General features: G+C 34.7%; 2 protein-coding genes across 4 annotated transcripts; one reads left to right on the plus strand and one right to left on the minus strand.

Moving 5' to 3' along the window:
• Window positions 1-154: 154 nt before the first annotated feature.
• Window positions 155-4,428, minus strand: LOC135172532 (maternal embryonic leucine zipper kinase-like). The gene is made up of 11 exons (XM_064138585.1): window positions 3,964-4,428; window positions 3,680-3,830; window positions 3,483-3,592; window positions 3,085-3,238; window positions 2,725-2,831; window positions 2,282-2,449; window positions 1,983-2,180; window positions 1,765-1,912; window positions 1,410-1,499; window positions 1,057-1,126; window positions 155-964 (listed from the first exon to the last, which is right to left on the minus strand). Exons 1-11 carry the CDS (start codon window positions 4,105-4,107, stop codon window positions 436-438), a joined length of 1,869 nt encoding a protein of 622 aa, XP_063994655.1. The 5' UTR covers window positions 4,108-4,428; the 3' UTR covers window positions 155-435.
• A 2,250-nt stretch (window positions 4,429-6,678) lies between these two features.
• On the plus strand, window positions 6,679-15,109 carry LOC135172534 (5-hydroxytryptamine receptor 2B-like). Of its 3 annotated transcripts, none has more exons than XM_064138590.1 (8): window positions 6,679-7,194; window positions 7,895-8,036; window positions 8,407-8,967; window positions 10,964-11,097; window positions 12,260-12,379; window positions 13,442-13,597; window positions 14,006-14,166; window positions 14,328-15,109. In XM_064138590.1, the coding sequence occupies exons 3-8, from the start codon at window positions 8,850-8,852 to the stop codon at window positions 14,815-14,817; spliced, it is 1,179 nt and encodes a 392-aa protein (XP_063994660.1). In that variant the 5' UTR covers window positions 6,679-7,194; window positions 7,895-8,036; window positions 8,407-8,849; the 3' UTR covers window positions 14,818-15,109. The 3 variants fall into 3 exon arrangements, with proteins under 3 accessions (XP_063994660.1, XP_063994658.1, XP_063994659.1); XM_064138588.1 differs by having other exon boundaries at window positions 6,685-7,194; window positions 12,260-12,403; XM_064138589.1 differs by having other exon boundaries at window positions 6,685-7,194; window positions 7,895-7,975; window positions 12,260-12,403.
• Window positions 15,110-15,115: the final 6 nt, after the last annotated feature.

Consider the following 15,115-nt stretch of genomic DNA (forward strand, 5'->3'; position numbering starts at 1 on the left):
TGAAAATCTCTCCTTTATGATTTTATTCATCAAAGAAATTTGCGATACGTTTAATAGCTTCAATGAAGTTACAGTTAATTTCAAAAATCATACGAATCCAATTTTTCAATTAGAATTTCGGTAGCAAAGTCCTAAAACAAAAGAAGTTGACTCATTTCTTCTGTTGAATTCGTTCATGTTGCAAACTGCACATGAAAAATTCTACTTTATTCACTTTACTTAGGATTTTATTCCAAATATTTCAATTCATATAAATGCCATAAAAATATTCATTTAAAGTTATTTGTTTTCTCCTTTTCTTAGATGGGGAAAAATATGGAATGCATGAGCAATAAGTTACACAGACAAGTCATCCATTCAACGCTTGACATTATTATCATAGGACAAAATGTTATCTAGAACAATCGTATGAAAATGTATCTTTTAAACCTATTATTAAATTAAACAGTTTGAATCAGTTTGTTCGTTTGAATCCGATGGTGGATGCTCAGCAGCCATGGCTAGAACTTGTTCACAAACGCGTTTATAAACCCAAGCATCGCCTTTTAACCTTTTTCTCCGTATTCCGACTAATGGCTTTCCATCACAAACTCCTTCCAATAGGCATACTTCCAATTGAAATCGACATGCTTTCCTCGAAGCGAACGGTCTAACAACAGTTTCTTTCACATTCTCTGTATCATCACTTTCCGTTCCTCCTATCAGTGTAAAACCTTTTTGTCGACAAAAAATTCCTTTTCTTTGGAGGGCACGTCGAAGCTGTTGTAATACATATTCAGGTGAATCACTGGACGTAGACGAAATATTGCAAAGACCTTTACCCGATAATACAATCGGTTGATCTGGATGATTCTCCTCACTCTTTATTCGTCGCTTTGGTGTCAGTACACATCTCATTTTATTCAAACCTCTTTCCAACCCCATTATTACTTTTTTAGCACTGCCCGGCGTTGATTGGATTTCCCTGTGGTAAAAGGAAGAAAAACAATTCGTGATTTTTACTCTTTAAATGCAAGCGAGAAAAATTAAGTTTAACAAATGAAAAATACTAATTACTTGGAATTTGATGCGACAGGAGTTGACGGCGTTATGGCCCCTTTCTGGTCAGCAACTTTTTTCACAGGAACTAGGTAATAAATCAGAAGTATGATGAGTCCAAAAATCGTAATGACAATGTTACTAGAGTTATACATAGAATCCATCGAAAAAGTTATGATGCTTCAAACATATTGAAAATCCTGAGAAAGTTCTGTAAATGATATGCCTCAGGCTTGATAGCACGCAGTATATATATTTTCACGCTAAAGCCTCTAACTAGGTTCATTACAACTTTTTTTTTTAAATTAGGAGCGCGCTGTAATGAAAGAAACTGTAAGTTTAATTGCATTTGTATCATGCAGATAACTCACTAGGTGAAGACGAATCGTCCTCTTCGCTAGAACGAAGCCTTTTTCGTCCAGGTGTTGGAGGTTGTATAAAATTCTTCGATGATTCTCCTTCTAGAGGAAATAAAATTAAAAATGAGATCTAATGAAGAGTTTTTCAAATATGGAGCGATATAATGCGATCGAAAAAAGGATATCTTTAAAACTGTTGTCTACAACTCATTTCATATTGTCCGTCAAAACTCCTAGCCACATAAGAGGTAGTAAAAAAAAACGATAAAATTTTCCAAACAGTCCTATATGAGACTATGGTATCGTCAGTGAATTAAATTATTAGGTAGTGGTGCAACGAGAAAGTTGCAAAAGATATAATACTCACCAGAGTCCGGAGTCTTTGGTAAAACATTGAATGTTTTATCATCGCTGGAAGATTTCTTACGACCTTTATTGCTCGGTGAGTGATCCAAGTGAGTTATGAAATTTGTTAATGAAGGTACCACCTGTGCTCCTTCCAAGTATTCTTCATCCTGCAGTATCATATATAATAATTTACCATTGATAATAAACATCATAGTTATGTCTTACTGGGATACTTACGAGTTCACGTCGGAAATGTGACCTAGAGGCGCTCGAAATGCGCAATGATAATCCTTTGAGCTTTCGATCAAGCAACAATAGATAGGTAGCGGTTCGGTAATCAGTCCTTTTACTTCTGGACAGAGCTTTCCATATATCTTCTACTGATTCAGCACAAATAGCCGCCATTGTATTCAGAACCTCATCGTTTCTCTCCAACTGTGTGTATATAAATAACAATAAAAGATTGAATGAGAAAAAAGTAACGTCATATTTTGTAGTGAAAAGGGAATGATAGAGATCAATTTTCGAGTCTTTACACTGGTTTTCCTGACAAATGTCACAGGACTTAAGAAGCCAGCGGTTACCCAAGGGTGACAAGTAAGCCCTTCAACCGTAATTCTTTTTTTCGGATCAATTTGCAGCATGGCGCGTATTAATCTCTTGCTACTGCTTGATAACCAACTCGGCTCATCATATTTTCCACTCTGCAACAAATTTTGAAAAATTAAAGATCTGTTGAATAGTACTTTAAGAGGCGCCAAGAAGCTCTAACATATTCAACCATTTTCAATTATTAAAGTTGTCCATTCTGTAGTAAAATAATGAAACGATTGTTCGTAAAGGAATAATCGAAATAGTTTAAACTCCCGGAAAATTATATTATTTATATTGTCTAAATTAAAGTACTATAATTTAATCTAATTAATAATATTTTTAAGGTACAGGGGTTAAATAAATGAAAAGATTAAAAAAAACTTACAAGGATTCTTCTATACAAACTTTCAATGCTGTTATCATCAAATGGGAGAAAACCACACAGAAGTGCATACAATAACACTCCCATACTCCAAATATCAACTTCTGATCCTTTGAAAAAAAAAAAAAAATTATAAAGTCATCGATCACGTCAGTTGACTTGCCCCCATAACTTCCAAAATATCTTAGTCCAATGCCAATCAATGTTCTTGACTCTAATTAAATTAATTAATCCCCGTTCTATTTTTAACCATAAATTTTATTTTGAAGAAACAATCTAGAGTATAACAGACAACATGTCATGGATATCGTCAGTCAAGTCCAAATAATTGCAAGCCCGGTAGATAAAAAATACTTGAAATACCTAAATATTTTTTGCCAAGAATTAATTCTGGCGCTGCATAAGTTGGAGATCCACAAGATGTGTACAAGTGAGCCTGCATCCCACCTTTGGGTTTGGCACAAAGTCCAAAGTCTATTAATTTCAAATTTTGATCTTTGTCCAGTAGAATGTTTTCCTATAAATCAAAGGAAGGAAATCAAAGCACTAGCTCCTCCAGTACCAGGTACTATGACTGATAATGCGATTGGAAAATATTATCGGAACGGTGAATAATATCGCTATAATCAAACACTTTTTAAATAATTTTTCATCCTTTATAAAATACGAGATGATAGTGATGTTAAGCATGCCACAGGTTTGGTATCACAGGGGTCCTGTTCACGAGAGGCTAAGGATTTTTCGATATATCGATCACTTACTGGTTTTAAATCTCGATGGGCGAAACCTAGACTATGAAGATACGCAACTGCAGATACGATCTGTCGGAAAAATTTTCGAGACTCAGTTTCAGACAATCGATTTTTCTCCACTACAACATAAAATAATGTGAATTAGTAGGAGAAAAAAAATTTAATTGGGATAGTTCATAACAATAACTAATCATCATAAACCTTACCAATGTGATCAAAGAGTTCACCCCCTGAGCAATACTCCATGATCATGAAATAGTGACTATCCGTCTCAATAGTTTGATAGAGTCTGCAAATATGTTGATGAACCAACGTCTTCATAGCATCAACTTCAAGCTTGACCCTTGGCAAGTCATCCTGTGTGAAAGAAAAATCATTTGTCCATTTATTGAACTAAGATCTGGCAGCTGAATTATTATTCTTCGTGTCCTTCTACAATATTTACCAAAAATAAAAGTAGACAACTGATAAATCATGATAAAATACTTACACCCAGTGCTGACTTTTCCATTATTTTCACCGCTACCTTTTCTCCCGTTGCCACATGTGTACCAAGTTTGACTTTGGCAAATCCACCACAACCAATTGTCTTCTCAAGCTCATAAAGTCCTTTAAGCACTGCATATCGAACCATCTTAACATTTGTTGATCCTTCAGACTCGTTCCAAATTCCCGACTTTTCAAAAATTTGCCAAACTTCCTTCGTTCAAACCAGAATCACCAAGCAATTGATATCCATTCCCCATTTAAAAACAACAAACTCGTAAAAAATAACGTCAACCATGGACAAACAAAGGTTATGGTATTCGTATCAGAGAGATTATAGGCGAGGTTGCATGAGCTTCTGTGATGCAAACCCACAGAGGTCGCCACTGATAAATACCCTGCAGACATGTGGGTTCCGCCCGTGGCACATAGAGGTCACGACTCACATTATTTACTTTAAAACAAATGTGATTATTTTTTCACCCCCATTTCACCCAATCAAATGGTGGCATTTCCCGTCACGTGGTACAAGTAAAACGATTTTACTTCGGATCTTTTTTCGAATATTTCCCTGTTTGTTGCTAAGCAAAGAAAATATCCGATAAACAATTTGTCCACGTTTCAAACCCCAATACTGTCATTAGAAAAATTCTAATTGCATATCATTCACCGTTACAATAATATTTTCCCAATTGCATTATCTGTCATAGCATTTGCTACCTGAGGAACTAGTGCTTTGATTTCTCATTATTAAAATGCGAAATATCTAAAACCTCTTCGGTAAATTATTTGCTTTTTTTTCATATTGAACATTTGATAAAATACCGATAGTATATTCCTCGCTCAATTCTGTTAACATCTGACCCTTCCTGAAGGTGACTGCACTGATAAACGGATTTAGAAAATTTGCATCAGCCATTACCGTGGTTTTTACCATTCCTGGGTAAATTACCATCGCTGATGTACACTAGAAATCCCCCATTTGCGGGTGAACAATCCGCCGGATGGGTCTAAAATAGGTACACCCGCAAAGAATGGTACAGGAAGTGGCGGCCATTTTCCCCAGAAGTTTCGGGGGTAGGGCCATCTAGAATCACTGTAGGGAACTGAAAAAGAGAATTTCTTTACCTGTTGTGAAAATTACCGATCGGAGAAAAGAATGCGAATGTCCTCTATCATAATTTTATTGTAACACATAATTTTTATGTTTTATAGATGGCGATAGTAATCCAATAATCATCTTTCAACGTTCTGTCAAGGGATGCTCAACCTAAAATACTAACGAGAATGTGCATGGAAACTACATGCCCCGTTTTTTTCAAATAATTAATTAATTGTTAATGAATTAATTTATTGTATCGATGATGGTTATTCACTCTTTGAACTTAATCAGATATTTTTTTCGCAGTGCTCTATAATATTTCTTATTGTTACGGTTAGTTATATATAATTGGACTAACCTAAATTACCGGTGATGGAATTTAAAATTTAACAAAATAATAAATAAATAGTTGTTCATTCGATTATATATAATTAACCGTAACAATAAGAAATATTATAGAGCCCTGCGAAAAAAATATCTGATTAAGTTCAAAGAGTGAATAACCATCATCGATACAATAAATTAATTCATTAACAATTAATTAATTATTTGAAAAAAACGGGGCATGTAGTTTCCATGCACATTCTCGTTAGTATTTTAGGTTGAGCATCCCTTGACAGAACGTTGAAAGATGATTATTGGATTACTATCGCCATCTATAAAACATAAAAATTATGTGTTACAATAAAATTATGATAGAGGACATTCGCATTCTTTTCTCCGATCGGTAATTTTCACAACAGGTAAAGAAATTCTCTTTTTCAGTTCCCTACAGTGATTCTAGATGGCCCTACCCCCGAAACTTCTGGGGAAAATGGCCGCCACTTCCTGTACCATTCTTTGCGGCTGTACCTATTTTAGACCCATCCCAATCCGCCCCTCCCCTGAACAAGGGTAACAATCATGTTCTTCGCATTGTAGAATAGGCAGTGGAATTTACATATTATGCGTTATTTTGTTTTCTCCTCGCCACTAGCGTACGTGTATTCATCTCCTATATGGCCGTTTAAATCATCTTTTGAATGTCGATTTGCTCGAGTTCAAGATGAGTAATTAGCCAGAATATGGTACGCTATTTCTGACTGGTTTTTATACATATTTTTATGCTCTAGTACATATTTTTTATATGCCATTATCCAGTGAATGGACAGTAAATTTATCTACAACCATAACGCACTATCCACCGCCTGTGGGTTATCACTGGGGATAAAATATTTAGCAGAGCTACAATTTATTAACAAAAATATAGTTTTATATTCATGTCAATTAAATCATCAGCGGTTAAATCTATACAATTCTTGAATCCAAGTAGATGAAAAACGTTTCCATCCATCAATTACCTTTCTCATGGAATCCATTATAAAATAAAATGGATGAAACAATGGCTATTTTCTTATAAAACTTTTTTAAAAATATCGATAGACCAATCTGATAATGACGTCGTCTAAGACATCGTTTAAATTGCAAAATCATGCCTTTTGAATATTTCATCTCATAGTCTTTTTATCAAAAGCATAATTAACTTTTGTAACCCCCCCCCTCTGTCCCCTTCCCCGCCCCCCTAACGTGCTGATTAGAATTATTAGAGGAAATGTAAAGATTGTATGAAATTAACTAAAATGAGAGAAAGAAAATGCGGAAACGGAAAAGCCAACACCCCCCCATAAGCGCTTGCGCAGCTCACCTCCATCTACCCCTTTTCCTCTTTTCACCCAGCAGTATGGTCCACTCCAGTTCGGTGTGTGTTTCTTTCTACTTGTATGAGCTAGTGTACACAGAGCACTCCCCTTCACATATCCGTATCGTTTAGTTCGTTGATTGGAGTCGTAATCACAGATACCACGGTCGTGATACTCCACAAAATTCAGTTACATCATCGGTTATTATAAAAAAATAATTGTGACAATATACTTTGACAGACCAGTATGAGCTATTAAATTTTCATATTTCATTTGAGACTGATTTTTTTTCTGGTGATTTAAAAAACATTCTGAACAATATTCTAACATATTTGTAACGAAATCATCTGAAAATTGAGTGATATTTATGAAGTTTTTTCAATCAATGAGTGAATAAAAATAATTGATGAGTGAAATATAAACATTACTTCGTCAATTGAGAAGAACAACAAGTGTAATTTTATTTTCCCTCTAGGTGTTGTTTTATATCTGTTGTTCATAATCTCACATGTTTTATGTTTAAATAAACAAATAATATAAACAGCATGTAAATTAAAAATTATTTATTAAATATATTATTTGACTAATGTATATAGATTTTTTTCATGAATGCTCTTTATAGTTTGAATCTATTCCTGAGAATAATAATGCTGATTTCCTGACAATGATCATGCATGCAATATCAATCATAATCATCAATGAAGCTTGATATGCAATATTATCGGAGGTATTGATGACGTGTAGATTGGCCGTTGAAAATTGTTGCTTCAAAAACATGGTCACAATTTTTCATCTCTCATGCTCCATAAATTATTAGCCGATTGTCTTATTTAATTGTGTCATAGGGTGACAATAAATACTGAACACCGATGATACCACAATGTACCGAATTACCCATGATTTTTTCCATGCGTTAATTGATAATAGTCACATTAGATCTCTGTTTGCATTATGCTGAAAGAAATTCTGTGAAAATCAATGTTATGAATCAATTTGAGATCGTTTCACCTTTATTTCAGCCATAAAATTTATGATAAAACTAGTACATTTCTATTGAATAAAAAGTTCTACCTATGAATGTCATAATGACAGTTATTAACAATTATTGCAGCAGCGAATAATACCTTTTCTAAGTCTAGATTTTTTTCCCCAAGTGCCGCCATTTTGAAAGAGGCAGAGGATTGTTTCAACGCGTTGGTAAACTTCTTCCAAGTCCTAATCGTCTTTTCAAAAAGGTGATTAAATTGAAATGAAGATGAATAATAACCGGCGAATATGAATATTTCTGCTTTCACAGTAAGTGATGCATGAGATAATAATTTTCATTTTACTGGATGTTTAGCACTAGATTTTCAGTCCTATCTGTCATTTCAGATAATTTGAATATTGGAACGAATTATCAACACGTACGATAATTATGCTGTAGATTTTTCTTGACGATTTCGTGTTTGCATTGAGTCTTAAAAATCACTGTCAGTGAATAAACAATTATATTCTATCTACTTTACCTATTTTTAATATATTTTTATACATTATTAGTAAGTCCGTAGGTTATTGCACTCGAAAAAAAAACCCAAACCGTAATAACTTTCTTTACTTCCGATTTTTAATTTTTCTCAAATCAATAGTCGAATTATCCTGTGTTATAGTCACTTGTCATTTGCAGGTCCTGCTGATATTCATGAAATCACCGCATATATCATCAGAAGCGCATAAGAATGGATGAAAAATATATATGTGAAAACTTTTCGAGTAAGCAATTGGAAACACAAAAGAGTATGAATCCAGATCGTGTGGGACAGATGATAGGGAAATTTACATCAAATAGCCATGGGGCATGAAATTTATTTAACTGACTATTCCATCATGCTCGGATGGAATCAACATTTGGCAAGCATTCTGTAGTGCCCGTTGAAAGTCCACTGAGAACGAGCTACTACAACTCAATGACACTCAATATATGCAGATGATGTCGATGACGATGATAATAATGATGAGAAATTGGCACGATTTCGTCGCGTACATACTCTTGAGAATTATTCTAAGGCTACTCTCACTATCATGACTAATCCCTTTTTACAGTAATGAAGATTGAAAAGGATATAAATAATGGCTATTCATTCTGCTGGGAACAGAACAACTACCGATCATGGATTACCACTCGAAGAGGTGACAATGGTACTTACAGGTATTTTCCTGGGGCTCCTGATTCTCATTACTATTGTCGGTTAGTTAAAAATCATTACATTGAATAATTTCCTAGCTGAGCTAAGGGTGATTTAAGAATATCGGAGATACTTCGAGGGGGAGAAATCGGGCGTGGACTGCATGAGGAGGAAAGGGAAATTGTGATTCAGAGAAAAATTGGACGAAAATTGCTGAATTTTTGCGAAGCAGACCCTCATTTTTCTTTAATATCATAAAAAATTCAAATTCATTTAGTAATCTTCCTCTCTATGCGCTCAAGTAAGGAATAACGATACTTTTCGTACCCTAAACCGAGATTTTAAATGAAAATTCATGGCCTCATATTTTTTTTACCCTCTCAGCTAAATATTTAAAAGCCCCAGGTCCTCAATTTTTGTTCCAATTACGATAAATCATCAAAAAAATGAAGACAGGGAATGAGTGAGTGGTATTGGGCGCATGCAGCTCGTACCGCTCAATTTGATTCCTATACACGGAGAGAAGGCTCGATAAAAATTGCGGGAAAGCTCCGTAATTCGCAAGCGAGAATATAGGTACGATAAAAATTATAGAGGATCCAGGAAAAGGTAGGGGATGCTCCGTACATAATCCACCGCGAGTTACGTAATTTTTACGAAGGTTTTTGGACTTTTTACTGGATCCATCGTTATTGTTATCGAACCTCTGTTCTCATTTGGGAATTACCTTTACGTATTTTTTATAGAACTATTTCTCTTCGTATATAACTCGCGTCAATAGATGTGTAAAAGTAGATTCCCTTCGATTAACTAAAAGGAATTTATTTATTTAAATTACGGATATACTATTTCTATCTTCATCCCATTCGTTCATAAAGGAAAATAATAGTAAAATACTTTAATCCTATTCCGGTTAAACAAATTATTTCTTCCATGAAGAAACTGGCCAAATAAATCATAATTTCTCAAATAATGTATGAAAACTCCAGCGCACTGTTCCCAATTTTCGAAATTCCCCTGCAGCAGAGCTTCTGAAAAATTTGAAATAATTTTGATATGACTTTTTAAAATATCTAAAAGTTGTATAAATGAAAACCTTTTGCAAACGGCTACACGTAATTACTTTATTTATTTTTTCTTTCGAAACTCCGGGTCTTGTAACAAATTAACGCAAACTTTCGGAAAAAACATGACAACTTTGTACTTGAATACGTAGTTACGGGTATTCATGTACACTATCCAGATAATTCTTGATTCCTTTATTTTTCCTTGAACTTTAAAATTTGTCGTTATGTCAATTTATGCTAGTACGTCAGGGTGTTTATAGCGCGAGCAACGCGTAACTTTTATGCAACCAACGGGGGTTTAATGGCTTGGATAGAATGTCCCAGCCATTCGCATTTTGAAATCATTGTTCAATATTCTGAAAATATTTCCTAAAATACTTGAGAATCATGAAACTTTCGCGTAAATTTTATTAAACAATTTCTCGCCTCTGCAGAACCATTTTTCCTGAGACGATTTTTATTTAATTTTCTTGTCATCCAAAGGAGTGAGAAGAAAAAAGAAAATTTTCGTGCGAATGACATTTTCATTACAAAGTTCGAAACTCATAATTGAATGGAGCGAGGGAGACTGCGGAAAATGTTGTGATTATGGAAAAAATCAGGTGACCGGTATTGGTAGTTGAGCGGTACAGAGATTGCCTCCCCTATTTGTGGGGGTTTTACTCTTTAGAAACAGTCGGGAATAAATTGATAATACCATACAATATACAGCGATGAAAGCGCGTATTATGACTGCTAGATTGATTTATAATTGGAGTAAATCCATTGAAAGCAGGAAAAACAAAAAGATTAATTAACTACTCGAATAAAGTATAACAATGACTGCTATTTTCATGAGATTTCGATGATAAATGTATTAAATTGTTTGTTGATGGTGTTAATAAGCGACCTTTTTCCCGAATTATATTCATTGAGAAAGCAATGATCCCTCGCCATCAGTATTGAATAATCATTTCACAGGTGCATTAAGGATGGATCCAAATTGTTACAGGAAATGTATTCGTTATAGCAGCCATTCTACTGGACAGAAATTTACAATCCGTTGCAAATTACCTAATTATCAGTCTTGCGGTAGCTGATCTCATGGTAGCTTGCCTGGTTATGCCGCTCAGTGCAGTTTACGAGGTATATGTTAATTTCAGTACATTTCAGGAACAAATTTCATCACACTTCGTCATGCGAAAATTTATTATTATCTTTGTTTAGTACCGCTCATATCCTATCGCACTATTATCAACTTATAAAATATTTCGGAAAGAAAAATTCTGTTTCAAATGACCACTGTTACAGAAATCAACATTACCCAGATTTGTTCAAGAATCAAGATATCTTACGCTTAAAAAAATTCGCCAAAGACATTTCTACTAGTCCCAAAAGCATCGGACACCGGAAAATATTAATTATTAAATACATGAGCGAACATGACAAATTTTAAAAATACCAATAGTCATTCAGAAACACAAATGAAAAAGTCAGAAGGGGTTGAAAATGGGTAACAAATAATCCGAACAGGTCAATCATAAGCGTCAGAAAAACAACAAAAGTCGCACATACAACAGGAGGTCAGACCAATAAAAAACGGAAAAAACTAGTGTCGTTGTAGTCCCTTCTCGTAAAACCTTTACATTCAATAATTTTTCCCATCGATCATTATTTCTTTCCATCGTTCTTGCTTCAGGTACTTTACCAAGGGCCATTTTTTTTTAACATCGTTTCATCGGAGGCCATCGGTATTTTTTTCTGCCAACCTTTAATGTCACATATATCGGGATATCGATACTAAAGTATGAACATCCATGCGAAAGAAGAAGAAATAGGTGTGCCTTAGAGCCGATGAGATAGGATGAAGCTAAGTGGTCTGTGGTCACATATAGAGTTTAGTTTTAATTTTATTTTTTGCAAAGCAATGAATGTCGACATGCGCAAAACTTCCCCTTAACATCATAATAGAATGTCTAATCTTTTTGCTGAATAACGTGGGGATCTTTCCAATATTTTTCAGACGAATTCTTCGAATGATTAATAAAAAAATATACTCATTGCTCATGCTTAATAAAAATAGTATTTTAGAGAGACAGATGTTTAACCCGCTGTATCCGGATGTACCTAAAAAATCATTTTCACAGTTAAATCTTAAAAACGAAATATAGGAAATTTCACTACAAAATGAATATACGACTACTACAGTTGGAAAAAAACATCACAACGTTGTGAACTGTTAATAGTATTTTTAGGGCGGTTAAGTAGTTAATAGTCAAACTTTACGCTCTTGATTTTTTTATTTCAGATAAATTCAGGATGGTCGTTGGGCCCCGAACTATGTGACATATGGACAAGCAGTGATGTACTGTGTTGCACAGCGTCAATACTGCATCTGGTCGCAATTGCTGTTGACAGATATTGGGCGGTGACCGATCTTAATTATATTCAGGTTATGCATACATATATATGGGCGTCTGCATGAAAGGAGTCCATGTTGACGGTGTCAATAGTCGAGATATTTGGATTAAACCGTTTACGGCTTAAAATATTATTTTTTAATTAATTTTTAATCTACGATCAAATTGTAGATTCTTCTCTGCCGAATGGGTCCATCAATATTTAATTATCTTCATTACAAGTGCACCATTTACACAGCAGAAGAAAAAGGTCAACAGACCTTGTTAGCGATTTAATCGAAATCATCCAATTACTGGCGCTGAGGTTTTCATTGTTATCACAGTAATATTTGAATGTTGGAAAATGACCCGCGAGTGTGCGATAACACGTGCATTCCTCCAACTCTTTTCACGGATTAATATTGCGATTTAAATTCAGGCCCACAAAGTGCAGATAAAAAAATTATCGCAAAATATCTAGCAATTTATGGTCGAAGAGGGTTTATCTGGAGGAAAAATATTTTATAAACAATTGTAAACAATCAGAGGACATTGTGTAAGCTGTACTGTTGGACAACAAAAGTAGAAGAACATCTCACTAGTGAAAAGTGGTGAAAGTACTTGATGTACTGATAAATCGCGATTTTAGGACAAGAACCCTTAAGAGCAATGGGATTTGTCCGTCAATGATCCATGACAATGACTATTTCATCGCATCTTTTAAAGCCTCCAACATCCCTAATAATAAATATTATTTGCATGACTTCCAGCAAAATGTCGATCACACAACTTGAACAATAATTAATTGGGTATTATTCTACGTAAAAGTTTGTATTTGTGATTAACATGCGCGGAATCAACTGCTGCATACGACACTGTGAGTAACTTCGAATCAGCAACGACAACTTTTCTCATGCGGGCGCCCACTTCTATAGATATATGTATATATATATTGTTTCATGTAATTTCCATTAATTTGTAGACCACCAGCAAGTTAAATCATTTCTTAATTAGAAGTTGTTCGGAAGTTCTCCCTAAACCCAGAACTTGGCGTGTAGTTTGCAGGGGAGAATGACTTTTTATATTTTTAGGGGAGGACTCCGAGGAGAATTTCTCTACTAATTGCTAGTGTGTGGATTGCTTCTTTAGTGGTCTCATTGGCACCGCAATTTGGCTGGAAAGATCCCGCCTATATGGAGCGTATTGACCAGGGAAAATGTTTAGTTTCCCAAGATCCTGCATATCAGGTAAATTTCCCATACAGTACCATTATTTATCAGATATTTTTGGCATTTTGGCATTTTAATTATGTAAGGCATTTTTCTAAAATGCCTTACATAATTAAAATTAACAATAACCTGGTGAACCTGTACTTCTTTTAGTTCAGACTTCATTGATCCTGCTCTCGAGTGAAAATTTATTCAAGTTTCAGATCAATCTTTGATCTAAAAAACCTGATTTATAAATCTCGGATCAGGTCACAGGACCAATGACCCATTCTGTATAATCAATGATGTCTTCTACATAAATCAACCCTATCGTATAACATATCCGCATAAAAAATGTTCAAACTATCCACGTTGTCCTTCGCTAAACAATTTGCAATGATCATTACTTGGGGACAAATAAAAATACCAATTAATTTTCATCCACAGATATTTGCGACCTGCGCCACATTCTATGTACCCCTCTTAGCTATTCTGTTCTTATATTGGAGAATATTCCAAGCAGCGAGGAGGCGTATAAGAAAACGTCCTGGAACCAAAGTTCACCAATCCCGCCAGGGAAATGGACTTCTCAAACTCGTTAAACGCAGGTGGCATATCAATTGAATCAATTTTATAAATTTCAGATTATTGTATTGACGACAATTGAATGTGATAAAAATTCCACTCACCTATTTTTGAAAATCCTGAATAAATAAGGAACCACGAGACAAGACAAATAACGTTAATTTGTCTAATTTATCATATGTAGAACACTTGAAGAGTCAGCTGCTTTCACAATAACACGATCTACGCCAGAACATTCTTCAGCATCACCTGAGAAAACATCTTACGATGGCAGTACAACGGCACAACCGACATCAGTATCAACAACAATAACAACGATATCAACAACAATGGGAACTATAATGTCAACTACATCGACAGCAGTTGTGGTACAAAGTTCACAGCCACAAATTATAACAAAAACAATCGAAGCAAAACGTGAAAGAAAGGCAGCCAAAACGCTTGCCATAATCACGGGTGCCTTTGTGGCATGTTGGCTTCCATTTTTCTTTGTTACTCTACTTCAAGCTATCTGTACTGTTTGTTATCCACCACAACTATTAGCTAGCATATTTCTATGGCTAGGTTATTTTAATAGTACCCTCAATCCTATTATTTATACAATTTTCTCACCCGAATTCCGTCTGGCCTTCAAGAAAATGTTATGCATCGGTACACGCTCTGTTGCTCGCTAACGTCGAATATCGAGTGTATCATCCAACCAGACAATGATCTATTTACTATTCGATGTAAGATTAATATGCAAATATCAACTACACGTAAGTTGGAAAGATAATGATGTCTTCAATTGTTTACTACCAAATTTCAACAGTTTATCCTACCTCCATGGACAGAAAAATATTACAAAAATTACAATAAAGTATGGGTAATCGTGTAGGAAAGGTGCTTTTGTGGTTACTTTTGTCTCAAACACAGGGAAAAATTCACGAAAAGATAATAAATTTTACTCCTTTTCTGGAATCTTGACTTTAT

The sequence above is a fragment of the Diachasmimorpha longicaudata genome, chromosome 2 (assembly GCF_034640455.1).
Source record: "Diachasmimorpha longicaudata isolate KC_UGA_2023 chromosome 2, iyDiaLong2, whole genome shotgun sequence".
NCBI classification, from domain to species: domain Eukaryota; kingdom Metazoa; phylum Arthropoda; class Insecta; order Hymenoptera; family Braconidae; genus Diachasmimorpha; species Diachasmimorpha longicaudata.